The following is a 21,938-nucleotide window of genomic DNA, read 5'->3' on the forward strand; positions in this document are numbered from 1 at the left end:
TTAAAATGATGCGACCAAGCAGCCTTGTGTTGCATATGGATGAAGAAGATTGCTGACCTTTTCCTGATTTTTCTATGATTCGTAATTTTGGGATGCTTGAAAAAAGGATAATTGGATAATAATGATTAAGCCACGCAGTTGTGGTGTTAAAGCAAGGTACATATTTTGTTGGTCTTTCAAGAACCCTTTGATTGCAGAACGACGGCGGTGATTGCTCTGTATGCGTGCCGAGAACACCTGAGATGCGACTCCTCATCAAGAGGATGCTCATCAAGTGTGCGGATATTTCCAACCCTTGTCGGGCCCTCCCCCTGTGCGTGGAATGGGCCGGTCGGATTTCCGAGGAGTATTTTGCTCAGGTATGGTGTGGCACTGCACAGCATTAATTGCATTGTGGCCGAATAATGCCTGCATTTGTAACCCAATGAAAACCCCAATTTTGTTTTGCTGTTGTTTAACACCATTTAAGATTTCACTCCATAAGAGGTCCATGGACAGTGCCATATAAAGCGTGTTTGTTGATTTGATTTATGTTTCTTGGTGTCTTGCTTCAAATGGTTCCACAGACTGAGGAAGAGAAGCTGACTGGGCTGCCCGTTGTGATGCCCGTTTTTGACCGGAACACATGCAGCATCCCAAAATCTCAGATCTCCTTCATAGACTACTTCATCACGGACATGTTTGATGCTTGGGATGGTGAGATAGTAGGGAGGTATATGAGTGCTGGCAGTATGGCCTACAGACACACTCGCCTCAAAGCTGTCTCCTTTGAAGGGTGGGAGAGAGGGGGATATGGGTGGGAGAGATATGGGTGGGAGAGAGAGAGATATAAGAGAGAGAGAGACAGAGAGAGAGAGACAGAGAGAGAGAGAGAGAGAGAGAGAGAGAGAGAGAGAGAGAGAGAGAGAGAGAGAGAGAGAGAGAGAGAGAGAGAGAGAGAGAGAGAGAGAGAGAGATAGATAGATAGATAGAGATATTTTGGTGGGAGATATATATATATATATATATATATATATATATATATATATATATATATATATATATATATATATTGATAGGGGTTGGAGAGAGGTAGAGGGGAGTGGGAGAGGGAGGGGAGGGAGAAGAGTGATGGGGGGAAGAGAAGAGAAGGGTGGGATTCTGGCAGATGGTGACGCCCAGGTTATTGTCCATTCGAGAGATGGCACACGCATTGATGAATCACCCTGCCTGTGAAACCCTGGGATGACAGTTTATAGCGTGGTCCGGATTCAAACCCAGGCAAGACAGCTGAGAGCAAGCATGTGTGTACCTCTTGGCTATCTTGCCGTGATGTTAAATAAACGTTTCTTTGTTTTTTTTTACCTCCACCGCCAAAGGTGGAAGGAGGTTATGTTTTCACCCCTCTCTGTCTGTTTATTAATTGCCAGAATCCTTCGGATTTCGGCAATTATGTTGGTAGGTTGTGTGTCATTCTGTGCGTCTCTGTCTGTCTGTTTGTGTGTTTGTTTACCCTGTAGCAGCCACACCGTTTCAGCGATCATGACCAAACTGGGTGCAGACGTCGGCCATGCTCCAACTTAGACACTTGTCGTTTTTGGTGAATCTTGGTCAAAGGTCAAGGTCAAGATCACCGAAAAACCGAAGTTCTTATTTTCGCAATGACCTCCGCTAAAATGTTCGTATCAACTTCAAACCAAATCCAAAATGTGCATCTTCCAATATTGCATCCAACCATATGTCTCATTGGCGTGTCACACCAACACCCTTCTTAGCGGTCGGGGGTCGAATGTCAGGGGAGTCGGGTCAAAACTTTCAAATTGCGATAAAAACGCCATTTCAAGTCCGATTGACTTCCAAGTTATGATCATGACCAAACTAAGTGCGATAACGCATTAAACAGTAGCACTGTCGACTTATCAGAACCAATTTGATTTCCAGGTTTTTGTTTTTTCAGAGATCCTGGAGATATGACAAAGTTATTCCAGCAATTCCTTGCTCAACGAGCAATTTCATTTGTTTGTTTGTTTGTCTGTTTATTTGTCTCTTTGTGTGCAGGGTATCTCATAAAATTGTTGATGGATTCGGATTAAATTTTGTGGACAGGTTCGGTGTGTGACAAGGACGAACTGATTAGACTTTGGTGAAGATCCGGATCCGGATCTGACAAGTAGAATTATTTAAGTGATTTTTCACCATTGAGAGAGGGTCAAAAATGATATATAACACAATATCTCAAAAAATTGTATTCGGATTTGGATGAAACTTGGTGGACACATTACGTTGGGTGTGTGAAAAGGAAGAATTGATTCAATTTTGGTGAAGATCCGAATACGGATTTGGATCAGAAAATTCCTTTAGTGATTCTTCACCAATGAGAGATGGGGCTAAACCAATATATAACACGATATCTTAAAAAGATGTGGGTGGATTAGGATGAAACTTGGTAGACAGGTTGGGTATGTAATAAAGGCAAATTGATTCGATTTTGGTGAAGATCCAAATCTGGATTTGGATCCGAGTTATTTAATTTTTTGGGGTGATTCTTTATTATAGAGAGATCGGGCCCAAAATGATATATAGCATGATATTTCAAAAATGTATTGGGCACGATATGTTCTCGTGGATCAGTCATTGTGGGGCAGAGGTATGTGCTCTACCGAGTGCCTTTCTAGTTTATTTGTATTTATCCAACAAAATGGTTGATAAGGAATGGCTTGCTTGGCAAGCGATTGCCGATCCATCATATTAAACACACACCGCATGAAACGCACACCATATTAAACACGTCATATTCATAAAGTCCGAATTAGACAAATGAGCACTTTTTTGGCAGTCAGAAGTGCTGCTAAGTTCAATTCTGAAGCTTAAATTTTGTAATGTGGCTTGTCTTAAGAGATTGTCGTGGTTATGGCATGTGCGGAAATGAAATAAAGCCACGAATACTGGCGTCATCGGGCATTTATAAGCATTGCGATGTATCCAGAAATTTGTCAGTATTGTCGTGTTTAAGGGGTTTAACCCCTACCTGCACAAATGGCCAAACTTCTCCCTTGGAGGCCGACAGCCGAGACTCTCGGAGATTAATGCGCACGTGGGAAAACAGTTAAGTGCCGCACCAGAACGGCACAAACATACGGACACAAGCAAATCAAATTAACTAAATAATAATTTAATAACCATAATCAAATACGTACAATGACAATAATTAAAATTATAATAATGAAAGGAAAACGTGAGGTAAACTAAATTTAAATCTAATTGAGACACCTCCACACAGACTTAAATACAGACAAGGGGAAAATGACCCAAAGAAAATTCGCTCCTTTGTCAAGGCACTTAGCTTGGTCTAGATCAGGGGTCGGGAACGTGTGGCTCGCGAGCCAGGTATGGCTCTTTTGATGATTGCATCTGGCTCGCAGATAAAATTGGAGTTTGAAACTTGGAAAGCCCAATATTTCTCGCAGAAGCTTTACCTATAGTTTGAATGGTGTCGTGCTTCATTCACGTGCAGGGCTGAACTTGGCAGAAGGAGAGAAGAAAAAACACCTCCGAATTGTCTGAAGCGGTTTTTGTTTTGTCCAGTCATGCGGCCGAGGCGACGAGTGATTTAGGTTCCTCCAATGACGTGCCGCCGCCGACACGCGTAGCGGAATTCATCTCGACCAATCACGCGCCACCGCTGAGGCGACTCGTGATTTCGGTTCCTCCAATGACGTGCCGCCGCCGAGACACGTCACGGAATTCATCTCGACCAATCACGCGCCACCGCTGAGGCGACTCGTGATTTCGGTTCCTCCAATGACGTGCCGCCGCCGAGACACGTCACGGAATTCATCTCGACCAATCACGCGCCACCGCTGAGGCGACTCGTGATTTCGGTTCCTCCAATGACGTGCCGCCGCCGAGACGCGTCACGGAATTCATCTCGACCAATCACGCGCCACCGCTGAGGCAACAGCATCCCAGAGTCGGCCGGCCGTGCCGCACCTCTCGAGTATGTCAGCCCGTGCGCAGGCCAGCCAGACTCACTTGGGTCAACATCTCCCTCTCTCTCATTTGCTCAAAGCTAACCCTTCGACGAAGAAGATGGCGAAAAGAAAAAAAGATGAGGAGTATCGTACATTTCAGGACGAATGGGCCGAAGAATTCGCCTTTGTGGAGAGAGCAGGTTCTGTGGTGTGTCTAATTTGCAATGACAAAATTGCATCGATGAAACGGTCGAATATAAAGCGGCACTTCGACACGCGCCATGCTACCTTTGCATCAAAATACCCTGCGGGAGACAGCAGAAAGAAAGCGTGCCAAGAGCTACTGAGCAAGGTGCAAGCCAGCCAGCAGCAACTCCGCGTATGGACCCGGCAAGGTGACTATAATTCCGCCAGCTTTGCTGGATCTTTAGCAATAGTGAGGAACGGAAAACCATTCACAGATGGCGAGGATGCTAAAACGTTCATGCTGGATGTCGCCAATGAACTTTTTGATGATCTTCCGAACAAAGACAAGATAATCAAACGGATACAAGACATGCCTCTGTCGACAAGAACTGTTCATGATCGTACCATCATTATGGCAAACCAAGTGGAGGAAACGCAAGTGAAGGACATAAATACAGCGCCGTTCTTTTCCCTGGCTTTGGATGAGTCAACAGACGTAAGCCATTTGTCGCAGTTCAGTGTGATTGCAAGATATGCTGCTGGTGATACACTGCGCGAAGAAAGTCTTGCTGTTCTGCCAATAAAAGGGTCCACAAGAGGTGAGTATTTATTCAAGTCTTTCATGGAGTTCGCTCAAGAAAAAAATCTACCTATGGATAAACTTATCTCGGTGTGTACTGATGGTGCTCCGTGTATGGTGGGGAAAACAAAGGATTTGTGGCGCTTCTCCGTGAACATGAAAATAGACCCATCCTAAGTTTCCATTGCATTCTACACCAGGAGGCACTTTGTGCTCAGATGTGTGATGAGCAGCTTGGCGAAGTGATGTCGCTGGTCATTCGTGTGATCAACTTTATTGTTGCCCGAGCCTTAAATGGTCGCCAGTTTAAAACACTGCTGGATGAAGTTGGAAATAACTATCACGGTCTGCTTTTGCACAGCAATGTGCGTTGGTTGTCAAGAGGGAAGGTGCTTAGCCGTTTTGCGGCTTGCCTGAACGAAATCCGGACTTTCCTTGAAATGAAAGGGATTGAGCATCCTGAGCTAGCCGAAACTGAGTGGCTCCTCAAGTTTTACTATCTCGTGGATTTGACTGAACATCTGAACGAGCTCAACGTGAAAATGCAAGGCATTGGAAATACAGTGTTATCCCTTCAACAAGCCGTGTTTGCTTTTGAAAACAAGCTGGAGCTCTTTATCATGGATCTTGAAACAGGTCGTTTACTACATTTTGAAAAACTGAGACAATTTAAAGATGCATGCACAGCAAGTGAGCCCACTCAAAACTTTGATCTCCACCAGTTAGCTGGCTTCACATCCAGTCTCCTACAGTCATTCAAAGCACGCTTTGGAGAATTTCGTGAGCACACTCGTCTTTTTAAGTTCATCACCCATCCAAACGAGTGTTCACTGAACACAGCCGACCTGAGTTACATTCCTGGTGTCTCCGTCAGAGATTTTGAAGCAGAAGTGGCTGACCTGAAGGCCTCAGACATGTGGGTGAATAAGTTCAAGTCACTGAATGAAGATTTGGAAAGAATCACACGACAGAAAGCAGAGTTGGCGAGCAAGCACATGTGGACAGAAATGAAAAAACTTCAACCCGAAGACGAGCTGATTATCAAAACTTGGAACGCGCTTCCTGTCACATACCTCACACTGCAGCGTGTGAGTATTGCTGTATTGACCTTGTTTGGATCTACGTATGCATGTGAGCAGTCATTCTCACATCTTAAAAACATCAAGTCCAACCTACGATCACGTCTAACGGATGAAAGCCTCAACGCTTGCATGAAGCTTAACCTCACCAAGTACCAACCAGACTACAAAGCCATCAGCAAATCCATGCAGCACCAGAAGTCCCATTAATGGTGAGTATTATAACAACATTATTTAAAAGAATAAATTCAGAGGCTTATTATACTCACATTTAGTTGAATTCAGTCTTAAAATATATTATATGGCTCTCACTGAAATAGATTTCCAAATATTTTGCTTTAATGGCTCTCTGAGTCAAAAACGTTCCCGACCCCTGGTCTAGATGGTCCTTATGGAATGCAGAATCAAGGCGCTTCGTAGACGTGCCCGACAAAATGGCGCCAAGCTGCCTCTCACCGCGGGAAGAACGTACGTCAAGCAATTCGTGAGCAGTAATTAACGCCAAGGCTCAGAGACCTCCGTGCAGCTTCATATTACGAGCGAATATGCCGACCGTTCCTCTCTTGCACCCGGTCGGGTCACAACGATGGCCCACACGACAAGACGATTTCTGAGGCCCCATTATGAGGCCACGAGGCGCCCTCTCCTTCCCTCGTCAGAAACGTACACACTTGACGGCTCAACTGAACCGTCAACGGCCAACGTCCTGCTCAGAACGCGTGCCAATTCACACAGCAGGAACATGAGAATCGTGCAGCCTTCGTCGTGCCTAGAGCAAAAACGAGATCCTCTGTATCCTCTGGCTAACGTCCTCTCTCTCAATCGCGTGCATCCCTTGGTTACTGCTCTGCCACCTTCCTATCTTGTCTGCTTCTCCCACGCCTTCTTCCTCTTCATGCGTCTCATATCACGCCCATCAAACCTCCGCCTCTGGTGTGTGGCCTGCTCGCACAAAACCCGGGAAGGCGGGGCCTCTTCCCCCTCGCCCGTTTTGCTTGTTTGTTATCATGGTTTGGTTATAAAAACATAAGGAAAAGTCACAGGGGGGCAATTACATACTGGGGAAGTTATCCTTGATCACGACCTAATTAACAAGGCACCACCCTCCTGTGTAGTGACAAGTAACACTTAAGCTCACAGTATCCCGACTTTGTTACATCGAGATGTCTCCGACACGTCCGTCCATGGACCAAACAACTCTACACAATCCTATCTTTCTTATAAAATCTCTTCATCTACCCCACAAACATAACAGGATGATGATCAGGCATTCGATAATATGAGTGAGGAAAGTGAAAAAAAAAATTGTTAAGAAATTGTTGTGACCTGTTCCAAGTCGAGGCATGGTTGAGCAAGCCAATCAAAATGGTGAATTAAAATCCGAACGAGGTCACCAGTATGCACTTTAAGATGCCAGTGAGGTGGCCAAGGATGCGCCTGATGAAGGATATAATTAAATAAGGCTGTTAATCATCTTGAAAAGTGGTGTTTTAATGAACCCAAATACCCAATTTTTACTCTTGCACTTCCTTGGAGTTCCCTGAGTATGCATGCAAAGTTTCGGGCTGCTCGGTTTCATGGTTTTGGAGTTATGGAGGAGACACACACATACACACACACACACACACACACACACACACACACACACACACACACACACACACTCCCATTTGTTGGTATAGATGTCTGTTTGCCTCTTCATTTATAATTATCTTACCAAAGACTTTAAAAATGGTACGTGCTGCTTCATTGCTTGATGTTCAGCATTTAAAAGGCGAGAGCATGGACATTCTCCATAGGTTGGCATTCATGGGGAGGAGGCAATTCTTCCTGAGGAAATTCCCTGCTGAGTGTTGTGAGAAAGGAGGTACCATTGTCGTGACGTTGCTGTTACCCGGGAAGTGACGGGACTCCCTCCAAACGAAGTGGCTGTTTGTCTCATCGTGCATGTGCGCGTATGCAATCGCACCCCAGGGATGCCAAGTCAAGTCCTCATTTTGCCAGATTGGTCATGAACCTGATTGTCAGAAGGGATCATATCATAGGAAGGGATGTATTCGGGCAAAATACCACTATGAGCTCTCAGTTTCGTTCCTAATCTTGCTAAATCGCTCAGACATCGGCGATCTTGAGATAAAGTTGAGGATTCACTGAAATATGAAATAAAGCCACGAACATTTCCTCTGATCATGAGACATGCAATGGGTTACGTGCTCAGATTTTCATTTCCGTAACTAAATTCTGTTCCTTTACCAATTCATGTTACTTATTGTGCTTTGTCACCCTCTATCACCCAAAACGTTTCCTTCTAGCCTTCGCTGACCTCCCGGAGCTGATGCAGAACCTTGCCGACAATTACCAGTACTGGAAAGGGATGGATGAGCAGTCACTGAAAACATTGCGACCGCCGCCAGACCTCTGACCTTGGTCTTTTATTGTCATCCTGCCAGGCTCTTCTGTTGTTTTTAGTTTTACCTCCACAGAACCTCAATACCAGCCATATTTACACGGGAAGTGGGGGCTGTGAATGAGGACTGGATTAGCTGAGGTGAAAGCTGACGGTGTGTTTATGCCATAAGATATGTGAATCTGCTGCGCATGATGCAATATCGATGACCGAAAGGAATACCAGCGGTTTTGCCACTTTTATAGGTTTTTTTTTTCTCCCCCCAATCAGCTCGAGCGAACAAGAGCAATACAGCAAAAACTTCCTGATGTGGTTATTGATATGAACGGCCAAAATACCTTGCACGATTAGGCTCTGTAAGAGTAAAATTGCTTTTTATGCAGCTAACTGCTTCACGTGTAAACTTTTTCTTGGGTGACTGCGTAATGCAGGTTCTACTGATTAGTTCATTAGGCAAGTGTATTCACCCTTTAACTCAAGCTGCCTCCCCCTCCCAATCCCATTCCTCCATTTCCTGGTTTCCCAGCTGAACTACCATGGTTCTTCCATGGTGGTTTGTATTTTAATTTTTCATCCTGAGCTGCAGAAGTAATTGGTAAACCCTTGAAAGGATTAATTTTTTTAAAAGGCCTTTTGTTCGTTATATTTGCCAATTTTTCATTGACTTTCTAATCGATCTGATTACTGACACTACACCTTGGCCCCTTTCTCCTTCCTCCCTCGTTCCAACCGCAAACACATTTTCTTCTCGCTCTGACTCACCTAAAGCCTTGGAAGACTGCAACACTGAACAAATTTTTTTCCATAAGCAGTTTGTTTACCAAGTTAGAATCTCCTCTAAATAAAGTTATAGCCACATGGAATCATCTTTCCATGATCAGATGAAACATCGCTGTGTACATATGCCTTGTTTTGTATAATGTTTATACATTCCACTGTTTAAAAAAAAAAAAGTAATAGCCAGAATGATTTTCCAGCTGTACAGAAGACTTATTTATTTACTGTGTGCCAGGGACTTGTGGAAAAATGTTATTGGGACAGAAGAATAAAGCTTTATAATTCCCCACCTGGCTCTTACATTCTTCAAACCATCGTGTACGCTTCAGGGACACGACCCGTCATGATCCTCAAACACCTTGATAGTCTTTTACTGCCTTTAGAACCTCACCGTCACAAGCATCCTTTTTGGTTCCCTCTGAAGAATTGCTCTCACCTGAGGTGTATTTCTTTGGAAGCAGAATGTTTTTCTCTTGGCGAGATTACGTTGGCAGCACTCTCTCTCCCGGACTGGCTCCGATTGAGGAAAGCCTCCATTTGCTGAGATTTTTGGGTTTTTTTCCGCTATCTCAATTTCTACGCCAGATTGTATAACTTCTGTTGCTGCATCATTAGTAGAATGTCAATTTTCTTCGGTTCCATGCTTTGTTCGATTAATTTTTGAAGTTCTGGGATGATACCAAATTTATTTCCAAATTGAGACCAGTCATTGGATACTGATACTTCAATTGGCAATGTCTTCCTTTCTTTTTCGAGTACAATATCCAGTCGCAATGCCTTGTTTTCAAAGTTCTTGCTTTATGGGATGGTTAGGTCATGAATCAAAGTTTTGTTCCTTTCGATTATTAGTTGTTTTTTTTTAATTGAGTGAGACTTTCATAACTTTTCAGGGACAGGGATATTGAAGTTTTTGCAGACGTGCTTATGGATTACCCCAACACGCTGTTTATGCCTGTGAGTATGTGTAGTTGTTCTGACAGGTGTTTTGAATCCTTAAAGGTGACTGGAGCTTGCTTTTATCGAAGTTAAAGTCAATCCAACAGCTGTTGTTTAACACACCTGGTTTCTCTCCATGAAACTGCCACCTCCATGAAACTGCCACCTCCATATCATGGAAGGTAGTTTTGGGATGTACTTCTTTTTGTAGAACATTTTGTGGATATTTGTCACTTTTCTTATTTTGTTTTCTGCTTGTGGTCCATGTATTATAGCACAAATGCACTCTGGTTACCTCCGCCCCTGAAGGTGGATGGCGGGTACGTGTTCACCCCTGTCCGTCTCTGCGAACAGGATATCTCAAAAAGTTGTGGACGGATTCGGACAAAATTTGGTGGACAGGTTGAGTGTGTGACAAGGACGACATTATTCGATTTTGGTGAAGATCTGGATCCCGATACTATAATTTTTTAAGTGATTCTCCGCCATTGAGAGATGGGGCAAAGAACGATGCGGAGCACAATATCTCAAAAAGTCGTGGACGGGTTGTAACAAAACTCGGTGGACGAGTTGAACAGGTGACAAAGAACAAGCTGATTCGATTTTGTTTTAGGTCCGGATACAGATCCGGCCTGTCGGTGGAATACAAAACATAAACTGTTCTGCCTGGCTAAGGTATGTGCTCTACCGAATGCCATTCTCGTTTATATAATTTTGATTTTGTCTCTTGGGGAAAGGTAAGGGAAGTTTTTGGAATCGGCAGTTTTGCACAGATATTTCTTGACAACTACCTTGCACGTATTTGTCAAATTTTGTACCCGTAGGTATTTGGATCTCTCTCTCCTCTCCTCTCCTCTCCTCTCCTCTCCTCTCCTCTCCTCTCCTCTCCTCTCCTCTCCTCTCCTCTCCTCTCCTCTCCTCTCCTCTTCTCTTCTCTTCTCTTCTCTCTCTCTCTCTCGTTGTTACCCTCACCAGAGGAGAGGGCATTGCATTTGGGTCCGTTTGTCATTCGGGTATTCATGAAGGAGGGTGTCATGATGTGAAGGAGATGTAGCTTGCACGAACATGGGGCTGATGGAGGGTGTATGGCTGATGATTCCTCGCACAGTAAGGCTGGTTGTGTTGTCAATGAGCTTGTAATGTTTGATGTCCACTAGCAGGCCAAACTGGCGAAGAAAATCAGCCCTGATGATGGGTGTAAGGAACTCAGCAACCATGAATACCCATCGAAATTCTCGTCGCAGTCCAAGATCCAGCCTTAAAGATCTCTTCCCGTATGTGGTGATGACTAAGGAAATCACTGCCTGTAGCCGGATTGATGTAAGCTGGCCTTTGCTTTTGTGAAAATATGGTAAAATACTCACTTCAGCACCAGTATCCACTAAAAACTTGGTACATGTTGCCTTGTTATGTTGAATTGGCAACGACATGTGTCATTGTCAGACTGACTTGTCGTCGCTAGTCGCTAACATCAGAGTTTCTATTTTTTGAATGGCGGGACTGGTATGAGCATGGGCTGACGCATTTTGAGCCTTTTCTGCATGCTTCGAATGATACCCATCACATTCGTTTGGCATGTGGGTGGGTGCTTGAGCTGGGATTGTATCCTCTTGATTGACTTCTGGATGGATCACGCCCATGGCTTGTACTCCTGTAGTTGTGTCGTGAGAGCTTGTACCCATCTGGTCAAGTTTTCAACCTGGGTGGACAAGGCACAGACTTGGTCTAGTTGGGGGGGCAAGTTCCTGGTGAGGTTTTGAAACACCTCCGACGTGCGGAGTGGAGGACGAAGGAGAATATACTTCCATGATCTTTTCAGCAAGGTCTGCCAGGCGTTCGATGTCAACAGCCTCTTTTGTTGAGGCCAAGATCAGTTTGACATTTGTGGGAAGTCTTTGGAGAGACGGCTGTTTGAAGATGCCATTCTCCTATGTATTTGTCCCCAAGCAGCTGTCTGGTTCTTCACAAAAATTGAGAGGGATTTCTGTCACCAGGCTCTTTGGAAATGAGTAGTTGGTGTAGTCTCTTGCTGTGAAGTTGAGGTATGCCTGATGAGCTCAGCCTTGGGTTTGGGATAACGTTATGAGGCTGGAGGAGCAATTAGGAGGTCCCTCACTTCATGCGCTATTTCTGGCTGGAGAGATCCAACAACAAGAGTGAAACATGTATCCTCGGTGGTGACATGCCTGGTCAGGAACTACACTTCAACTTGCACAAATCCCAATGTCAGATCGTTGGCCATAAGGGAGGGAGTTTTAAACTAACGTACCCCTGTCACTGGAAGGAGCCGTTAGGGTGTCATAAATGGATAGTGCCCATGGCACGAATGTTCCCGGCTGTCATTATAACCTGATGATTTTAGGGTCAAAAACAGGTGAGAACTCAGAATGTAGGGAAGTGAACTTCACCCTAATATCCATCGCAAGGATGTTGTCAGGATCAACGCGGATAGTGTTGACACAAGCGTGAGGTGATGGTGGTGGTCCATACTTAGGCAAGACTGGAGGGAGGCTCACAACCTCAGTGATGATGGTAGCATGCATAATGCTGAAATGGGAATATCTCTTGATAGTGATGGGACTTTATGGGAGTGCATTATCTCTTTATGTGATGGGACAATCTCTTTATGGGAGATGGGATGGGAGTGCATTCTGTCAAGGTGAGACCACACCTGCATGGGCAATGAGTCTCATGTGCATAGGGATCTTGGACTGGGTTCAGTGGTGATGTCGGAACACATCGTGGTGCTGAGGATCTCTGAAAGGGTTTCAAGGAACTCTCCAGGTCATATAATAGTGTGGTTGTCGTCGCTGGATAGCGTAGATCAACTTGCATGCGGTGGATTGAAGAGGCCCTGTTTGTCTTTGGAGACAAATCATCGGACATTCAACGATCGTAATCGCTGATGCAAATGAGATGCTGCGCGGACAGATAGTATTATCATTTTGAGACATGAACGGAGTTCCCGCGAGGACGTCGACAACGAGGTCTGAAACAACGCGTCAGGTGCCAAAATATGATCAGCACTGTTGAGAACATGGGTTTCACCAAAGACATCCGGGGGGGGGGGTCACACCATCTGCCTGGTAAGCATGCTGTGAACTTTTTGAGACTGGGTAGCTGATATAGTGAGCCAAAGTCGCACAAGTAAAATTAGTTTCAGCACCATTGTCTCACGTGAGGGGTATAGCGTAGTCCTTGAAACAGGTGAATATAATGGGTGAGCGGTTCGTATACACGTGCCTTGTGGAAATATGCGAGTGGCCGGTTGTCGTGTCCATAGGTGATGAAGGCTCATCGTGGTCGTTAAGGTCACTATCAGGACAGTTATCATTGTGGTCCCTGCCGCAGATCTGTTGAATGCTGGAGAAGATGACTGTTAGAAATTTGGAGGAACCATCATCCATCCATTCATTGGGACCATACTCTGTGCAGAGCGTTGGTGCTGCCGAAGCAGTCTCCTTCGCTATTGGGTACAATCCGGGATGGGTCGCCACTCCGACACAGGATACCAGCAAGCTGGTACTCATTTTGCCGACCTCAGAAGGATGACAGGCAGAGTCAACCCCACCTGGTATTAATTCAACAGGAAAGGGATATTAGAAAGTCTCTCCGTCGTGCAAAGTCCTTCCTCGGCCCACCTGAGCTCCTGACCACATACAAAGCTTTCGACCACAGCCTGATGGAGTACTGTTCTCCACACTGGGCTGGTGCTCCTGCCTCTCACCTTTCTCGGCTTCACGCCGGGGAAACCAAGGCATTTCGAATCATTGGTATCTCCCGTGATGAGGCTGAGTCTTTGGGCCTCTCACCCTCTCATAACAGGAAGGTCGGTGGTCTTTCTGTCTTCCACCGTCCCCTCTCCGGTCTCTCCGGTCTGGTGGTGTTATTATGGTATGTTTTTCTCTGCGGTTTCTAGCTCCGTAGCTCAATTATGCCATTGACAGTTCAGTGATGAAGCCCATTTCCACTTGAACGGTGCCATCAACAACTGCAGCAACATTTTCTGGGAGTTAGGACCACCTGATGAGATCACTGAGAGGTACCTGAAAGGGCTTAAGGTCACATGATTCTGCACCTTCAATGCCAGTTGGGGAACGCTAGGGCCTTACTGGTTTGAGAATGACAAGAGCAGGACGGTGACGATCAATGGTGAGTGTTCCTGAGCCGTGCTCCAGAAGTTTCATCATGATCTAGCCCAAAAGGTCACCTCAAACAAGCTCAGCATGACCCGGTTTATGCAGGATGGTGCACCCCCCGCACACAGCTGATGACACCATCACTTTCCTGCAGCAGCTCTTCAGAAACCACCTCGTTGCCCTGGGTACTGCTCATAACTGGGCACCCCATAGTCCAGACTTGAACCCTCTGGACTACTGGTTCTGGGGGGCTGCCAAGGGCTGTGTCTATGCCAATCGCCCTGCCACACTGGATAATGTGAAACAGGAGGTGTCAGACTGCTTCCAGGCAGTGCCACATGAGACCGACAGGAAAGTTGGACAGAACTTTGGAGTCAGGATCAATGCCTGTCTGAACTGCAGAGGGGCACACACCGAGAACATCAATTACAAGGATTTTGCGTAAATGCCAATTTCAGACCTTGGGCTCTCCCTATCTCCAGCAGTGACTTACTGCAATAGCAATCAGTGATAGAAAACTTTACCATGTCATAAGCTTTCAAGAAATGTTTGGTTCATTCACGTTCCTGAGGTTTCTGTTTCTTTGTAAAGAAGAAACATTAAAAGTTGCATCTCTCTTTTTGAAACACCCTGTGCACCCTTCCTTGGATAAACTTGGGTGGTGCCACCAAACCTCGTTGGTTTGGTGGCACCAAACCTCCCTCCCCCTCCCTCCCCTCCCCCTCCCCTCCCCACCCCTCCCCTCCCCCCTCCCCTCCCTCCCCTCCCCTCCCTTCCCCTCCCCTCCCCTCCCCTCCCTTCCCCTCCCTCCCCTCCCCTTCCCCTCCCTTCCCTCCCTCCCCTCCCCTCCCTCCCTTCCCCTCCCCTCCCTTCCCCTCCCCCTCCCCTCCCCTCCCTTCCCCTCCCCTCCCCTCCCCCTCCCTTCCCCTCCCCCTCCCTCCTCCTCCCTTCCCCTCCCTCCCTCTCTTCCCCTTTCTTCTTTTCCTTTCCTCCCCTCCTCCTTTTCTCTCTCCCTTTCCTCCTCTTCCTTTTTCTCTCTTTTCCTCTCTCTCTCTTCCTTCCTTCCCTTTTCCCCTTCCCCTTCCTTCCTTCCCTTTCTTCCTCCCTTCCTTCCTCCTCCCTTTTCCTCCTCTTCCCTTCCTCCTCCCTTCTCTCTTCCCTCCTTCCTCCCTTTTCCCCTCCCCTCCTCCTCCCTTCCCCTCTCCTCCTCTCCTTTTCCTCCCTCCCCTCTCTCCTCCCTTCCCCTCCCCTCCTTCCTCCCTTCCCCTTCCCCTCCCCTCCTCCTCCCTTCCCCTTCCCCTTCCCTCTCCTTCCCCTTCCCCTCCCCCTCCCCCTCCTTCCCCTTCCCCCCCCCCCTCCCTCCTCCCCTCCCCTCCCCTCCCCCTCCCCTCTCTTCTCCCCTCTTCTCCCCTCCCCCTCCCCTCCCCCTCCCCCTCCCCCCTCCCCCTCCCCTCCTTCCTCTTTCCCCCTCCTCCCTCCTTCCCCCTTCCCTCCTCCCCCCTTCCCCTTCCCCCTCCTCCCCCTTTCCCTCTTTTCCCCCTCCCTCCCCCTTTTCCCCTTCTTCTCTCTCTCTCCTTCCTCTTCCCCTTTCCTCCCCCCTCTCTCTCTCTCCCCTCCCTCCTCCCCCCCTCCCCCTCCCCCCTCCCCTCCTTCCCTTCCCCTCCTCCTCCCCTCCTTTTCCCCTTCCCTCCTCCCCCTTCCCTTCCCCTTTCCTCCTCCCTTCCCCTTCCCCTTCCCTCCTCCCCCTTCCCCTCCCTCCTCCTCCCCCTTCTCCTCTTCCCCTTCCTCCCCCTTCCCCTTCCCCTCCTCCCCTCTCCTTCCCTCCTCCCCCTTTCCCCTTTCCCCCCTCCCCTCCTCCTCCCCTTCCCTCTTCCCCTCCCCTCCTCCCTCTTCCCCTTCTCCTCCCCTCCTCCCCTCTTCCCCTTCCCCTTCTCTCTCTTCCCCCTCCCTCCTCCCCCCTTCCCCTTCCCCTCCCCTCCTCCCCCTTCCCCTCCCCTCCTCCCCTCCTCCCCCTTCCCCTTCCCCTCCTCCCCCTTCCCCTTCCCCTCCTCCCCTTCTCTCTTCCTTCCTCCCCCTTCCCCTTTTCCCCTTCCTCTCCCCTTTCCCCTTTCCCCTCCTCCTCTCTTTCCCCTCCCCCTCTCTCCTTCCTCCTCCCTCTTTCTTCCCTTCCTCCTCTCTCTTTCTTTTCCCTCCCCTCTCTCTCTTCCCCTCCTCCCCCTTCCCCTTCCCCTCCCTCCCTCTCTTCCCCTCCTCCCCCCTTTCCCCTTCCCCTCCCTCCCCCTTCCCCCTTCCCCCTCCTTCCCCTTCCCCTCCCCTCCCCCCTTCCCCTTCCCCCTCCCCTCCTCCCCCTTCCCCTCCCCTCCTCCCCCCTTCCCCCTCCCCCTCCCTCCCCCCTTCCCCTTCCCCCTCCTCCCCCTTCCCTTCCCTCCTCCTCCCCTTCCCTTCCCCTCCTCCCCCTTCCCCCTTCCCCTCCTCCCCTCTTTCTCCTTTCCCCTTCCTCTCTCTCCTCCCCCTTCCCCTTCCCCTTCCCCTCCTCCCCCACCCTTCCCCTTCCCCCTCTTCCCTCCCCCCTCCTCCCCCCTTCCCCTTTTTCTCTCTCTCTCTCTCTTTCCTCTCTCTCTTCTCTCTCTTTCCCCTCCTCCTCCTCTCTCTTTCCCCTTCTTCCTCCCCTTCCCTCCCCTCTTCCTTGCTCTCCCCTTCCCCTTCCTTCCCCCTTACCCTCCCTTCACTCCCCTCCTCCTCCTCTTCCCCTCCCCTCCTCCCCCCTTTCCCCTCCCCTCCCCCTCCCCCCTTCCCTGCTCTCTCTCTCCCTCTCCCCTTACCCTCCCCTCCTCCCCTCCCTTCCCCCTTCCCCTCCCCTCCTCCCCCCTTTCCCCTTCCCCTCCTCCCCCTCTTCCCTCTCTTCCCCCTCCTCCCCTTCCCCTTCCCCTCCTCCCCCTTCCCCTTCCCCTCCTCCCCCCTTCCCCTCCTCCCCCTTCCCCTTCCCCTCCTCCCCCTTTCCCTTCCCCCTCCTCCCCCTTCCCCTTCCCCTCCCCTCCTCCCCCTTCCCCTCCCCTCCTCCCCCCTTCCCCTCCCCTCCTCCCCCTTCCTCCCCTCCTCCCCCCTTCCCTTCCCCTCCTCCCCCTTCCCCTTCCCCACCTCCTCCCTCATTCCCCTTTTCCCCTCCTCCCCTCTTTCCCCTTCCCCTCCTCCTCTTCCTTCTCTCTTCTCTCTCCTCCCCATCCTCTTTCCTATCCTCCTCCCCCCCCTTCCTCTTCCTCTCTTTCCCCTTCCTCTCTTCCCCTTCCTCCTCCTCCCCTTCCCCTTTCCCCCTCCTCCCCCCTTTTCCCCTTTCCCCTCCTCCCCTTCCCCTTCCCCTCCTCCTCCTTCCTTCCCCCGTCCCCCTCCTCCCCCCCATCCCCTTCCTATCCTCCCCCCTTCCCCTTCCCCTCCTCCCCCTTCCCCTTCCCCTCTTCCCCTCCCCCCTTCCTCACTTACCCTTCTCCCCCTTCTTCCCTCCTCCTCCCCCCTTCCCCTTCCCCTCCCCCTCCTCCCTCTCTTCCCCTCCCCTCCTCCCCCCTTCCCCCTTCCCCCCCTCCTCCCCCTTCCCCTTCCCCTCCTCCCCTCCCCATTCCCCCTCTCCTCCTCCCCCCTTCCCCTTCCCCTCCTCCCCCTTCCCCTTCCCCTCCTCCCCCCTTCCCCTTCCCCTCCTCCCCCATCCCCTTTCCCATCCTCCCCCCTTCCCCTTTCCCCTCCCTCCTCTTCCCCTTTCCTCTCTCTTCCCCTCCTCTCTTTCCTCTTTCCCTCCCTCCCCTCTTCCTTCTTCCTCCTCCCCCTTCCCCTTCTTCCCTCCTCCCCCCTTTCCCCTTCCCCTTCCTCCCTCTCTTCCCGTCCCCTCGCCCCCCTCCTCCTCCTTCTTTCCCTGCCCTCCCTCCTCCTCCCCCCTTTCCCCTCCCCTCCTCCCCCCTTCCCCTTCCCCTCCTCTCTTCCCCCTTCCCCTCCTTTCCCCCTTCCCCTTCCCCTCCTCCCCCTTCCCCTTCCTCCCCCTCCCTCCCCCTTCCCCTTCCCCTCCCCTCCTCCTCTCTTCCCCCTTCCCCTCCCCTCCTCCCCCCTTCCCCTTCCCCTCCCTCTCCTCCCCTTCCCCTCCCCTCACTCCCCCTTCCCCTCCCCTCCTCCCCCTTCCCCCTTCCCCTCCCCTCCTCCCCCCTTCCCTCCTCCTCCCTCTCTTCCCCCTCTTCCCTCTCCTCCTCCCCCTTTCCCCTTCCCCTCCCCTCCTCCCCTCTTCCCCTTCCTCTCTTTCCTCTCTTCCCCTTCCTCCCCCTTTCCCCTTTCCCCTCCTCCTCCTCTCTTCCCTCTCTTCCCCTCCTCCCCCCTTTCCCCTTCCCCTCCCTCCCCCCTTCTTCCTCTTCCCCTCCTCCCCCCTTCCCTCCCCCTTCCCCTCTCTTCCCCCTTCCCTCCTCCCCCCCTTCCCCTTCCCTCCCCTCCCCCCTTTCCCCTTCCCCCTCCTCCCCCTTCCCCTTCCCCTCCCCTCCCCCTTCCCCCCTCCCTCCCCCCTTTCCCCTTCCCCTCCTCCCCCCTTCCCCTTCCCCTCTTCCCCTTCCCCCTTCCCCTTCCCCCTTCCCCATCCCCCCCTTCCTTCCCCCTTCCCTCTTCCCCCTTCCCCTTCCCCCCTTCCCCTTTCCCCTTCCTTCCCCCTTCCCCTCTCTCTCTCTCTCTCTTCCCCCCTTCCCCTTCCCCTTCCCCCTTCCCCTTCCCCCCTTTCCCCTTCCCCCCTTCCCCCCTTCCCCTTCCCCCTTCCCTCCCTTCCCCTCCCTTCCCCTTCTCTCTTTTCCTCTTCCTCCCCTTCCCTCTCTCTCTCTCTCTTTCCCTTCCCCTTCCCCTCTTCCCCTTTCCCCTTTCCTATTCTCATTCCCCCTTCCTTCTTCCTTTTCCTTCCTCTTCCCTTCTCTCTCTCTCTCTCTTCCTCTTCCCCCTCTCTTTCCCCTTCCCCTTCCCTCTTCCCCTTCCCCCTTCCCCTTCCCTTCCTTCCTCCCCTCTTCCCTTCCCTTCCCCTTCCCCCCTTCCCTCTTCCCCTCTTCCCCCCTTCCCCTTCCCCTTCCCATTCCCCTTTCCCCTTCCCCCCTTCCTCTTCCTCTCTTCCTCTCTTCCTCTTCCCCTTCCCTCTCTCTTCCCCTCCCCTTCCCCCTTCCCCTCCTCCCCCTTTCCCCTTCCCCTCCTCCCCCCTTCCCCCTTCCCCTCCCTCCCCCCTTCCCCTTCCCCTCCTCCCCCTTCCCCTCCCCTCCCCCTTCCCCTTCCCCTCCTCCCCCCTTCCTCTCTTCCCCCTCTTCCCCCTTCCCCTCTTCCCCTTCCCCCCTTCCCCCATCCCCCCCTTTCCCCTTCCCCTTCCCCCCTTTCTCTCTTCCTCTTCCTCTTCCTCTTTCCTCTCTCTCTTCTCTCTTTTCCTCTTCTCTTCCCCCTTCCCTTCCCCTTCCTCTTCCTCTTCCCCTTCCCCTTCCCTCCTCCCTCCTTCCCCTTCCCTTCCCCTTCCCCCCTTCCCCTCCCCCCTTCCCCCTCCCCCTTCCCCCCCCTTCCCTCTCTCTCCCCCTTCCCCCCTTCCCCTCCCCCTTCCCCTTCCCCTTCCCTTCCTCTCTCCCCTTCCCCTTCCCCTCTCTCCCTTCCCCCCCCCTCTCTTCCCCTTCCCCTTCCCCTTCCCCTCCCCCTTCCCCTTCCCTTCCCCCTCCCCCTTCCCCCTTCCCTTCCCCTCCCCTTCCCCTTCCCTTCCCTCTCCCCCCTTCCCTTCCCCTTTCCCTTCCCCTCCCCCCTTCCCCCTTCCCCCTTCCCCCTTCCCCTTCCCCTTCCCCTTCCCCTTCCCCTTCCCCTTCCCCCCTTCCCCTTCCCCTCTTCCCCTCCCCCCTTCCCCTCCTCCCCCCTTCCCCTCCTCCCCCCTTCCCTTGACCCTTTCGGTCGTCATTTCTCGACACGCCCACAAGGAACGTCACGGCTCCGCCCCCAAGTTGTCGTTTTCTAATTGGTTGGACCCGAAGTGACGTTCCCGGAAAGGATTACCGATTGGTTAATTACTCGGTGGGCTGATGGTAAGGCGAGTCGTTTGTGTTAAAGTTATTGCAGGTTTTTAATGATGTATTGAAGTACAAATTGGTTTAGTTTATGTTTGTAATGATTGTGGTATTTTCAGGTATTAATAATTATAAATTTTTTTTCATTAAATACGCCGTTTGCCACGAACAACAGGGGAGCAATGAGAAAGCCGCATTGATGTTGGGGCACAGAAGCTTTGTGGCTGAGGTGAAAGGACCGCTCGGTGGCGGCGAGTCGGCTGGGACGGCGATGTCCGACGTGACGAATGTCGGGAAGCAAGACGAGGGTCGTCGCGGGGGTCCACACCATGTCGGAGCTCAGGAGTTGAGTAAACTCTACTCTCCTGGTAACTGATTAACGTGAACGTTATAAACTCTTCTAGGATTATAATAACGAGTAACGACTTGATCACGTGGACGGACAGAGGCGTGAAAAGTCCGATGTGGTTTAACCTGCCGCGGGATCACAATCATTCTGTCCACTTTGCTTCCACATTGTGATCATCCCTCATCTATCATCCCTCGTCCAACATCCATCATCCCTCATCCACTATCCCTCATCTACCATCCCTCATCTACCATCCCTCGTCCAACATCCAAACATCCACCATCCACTATCCAAACATCCAACATCCCTCATCCACCATCCCTCATCTACCATCCCTCGTCCACCATCCACCATCCAAACATCCAAACATCCACCATCCCTCATCTACCATCCCTCATCCCTCATCCCTCATCGCTCATCCCTCGTCCAACATCCCTCATCCACCATCCACTATCCAAACATCCACCATCCACCATCCAAACATCCACCATCCCTCATCTACCATCCCTCATCCCTCATCCCTCATCCCTCGTCCAACATCCCTCATCCACCATCCACTATCCAAACATCCACCATCCCTCATCTACCATCCCTCATCCCTCATCCCTCATCCCTCGTCCAACATCCCTCATCCACTATCCACTATCCAAACATCCACCATCCACTATCCAAACATCCACCATCCACGATCCAAACATCCACCATCCACCATCCAAACATCCACCATCCCTCGTCCACCATCCCTCGTCCACCATCCCTCGTCCACCATCCCTCGTCCACCATCCCTCGTCCACCATCCCTCGTCCACCATCCCTCGTCCACCATCCAACATCCCTCATCCACTATCCAATCATCCACCATCCACTATCCAAACATCCAACATCCCTCATCCATCATCCAATCATCCACCATCCCTCATCCCCCTGTGGTCCACGTCATCTCAGTAGGGTGTGCCACCACGTGCTCTGGTGGCACGACCTTAACTTCACTTGTCATACCGATGTGTTTATTTATTTATTTTGAATTTTTCAATCGTCCATCATGTTCATTCATTGCTGCAGATCACTGGTTTCCTCCATTCCATGCATGAGGGATGGTGGATGAGGGATGATGGATGGAACCTGAGATGACATTTTCCATGTGGGTGTGCGTGTTTGTTTCAGCCAAGCGACTGCAGGAATGGGTGTGCGTTATTCTCTGCCTCGGTCTCATGGCGGTGAATGGAGTGTTCTTGATCACCTGTTTCAGCATTGCTCACCTGCCGTTTCTGTTCTTGAGCATTGGTGAGACTTGTTTGTTTGTTTTTTTAATAGGTTGTGAACTAGGTCCTTGTCGTGCATCTCAATCGAAGCAATTTTACTTGTCATTATAATAGATGTGTCCACAATCTCTTGTTGACCTTGTGCAACAGTGTTGCATTTCCTTAAAATGCCCGTGTGCTGTTGGAGGTCCATGTTTGTGACACCCCACACAGACACAGACACAGACACAGACACAGAC

General features: G+C 50.7%; 2 protein-coding genes across 4 annotated transcripts in view; both read left to right on the forward strand.

Moving 5' to 3' along the window:
* Window positions 1-9,268, forward strand: part of LOC147021967 (high affinity cAMP-specific and IBMX-insensitive 3',5'-cyclic phosphodiesterase 8B-like) — a 207,075-nt gene extending 197,807 nt beyond the window's left edge. For all 3 annotated transcript variants that reach the window (XM_085892460.1, XM_085892461.1, XM_085892463.1), the window contains 3 exons: window positions 198-359; window positions 567-696; window positions 8,108-9,268. In XM_085892460.1, the coding sequence (XP_085748586.1) occupies window positions 198-359; window positions 567-696; window positions 8,108-8,217 (402 nt within the window). In that variant the 3' untranslated portion in view covers window positions 8,218-9,268. The remainder of the gene's footprint in view (window positions 1-197; window positions 360-566; window positions 697-8,107) is intronic.
* Window positions 9,269-20,117: 10,849 nt separating this feature from the next.
* The window catches only part of PEDS1 (plasmanylethanolamine desaturase 1), a 37,954-nt gene continuing 36,133 nt past the window's right edge, over window positions 20,118-21,938 (forward strand). Inside the window, exons 1-3 of the mRNA XM_085892464.1 lie at window positions 20,118-20,141; window positions 20,265-20,457; window positions 21,602-21,721. Coding sequence (XP_085748590.1) covers window positions 20,289-20,457; window positions 21,602-21,721 — 289 coding nt within the window. The 5' untranslated portion in view covers window positions 20,118-20,141; window positions 20,265-20,288. The remainder of the gene's footprint in view (window positions 20,142-20,264; window positions 20,458-21,601; window positions 21,722-21,938) is intronic.

This window comes from Eptatretus burgeri, chromosome 8 (genome assembly GCF_056783735.1).
Source record: "Eptatretus burgeri isolate ZD-2024b chromosome 8, Ebu_testis_v1, whole genome shotgun sequence".
Lineage (NCBI taxonomy): Eukaryota > Metazoa > Chordata > Myxini > Myxiniformes > Myxinidae > Eptatretus > Eptatretus burgeri.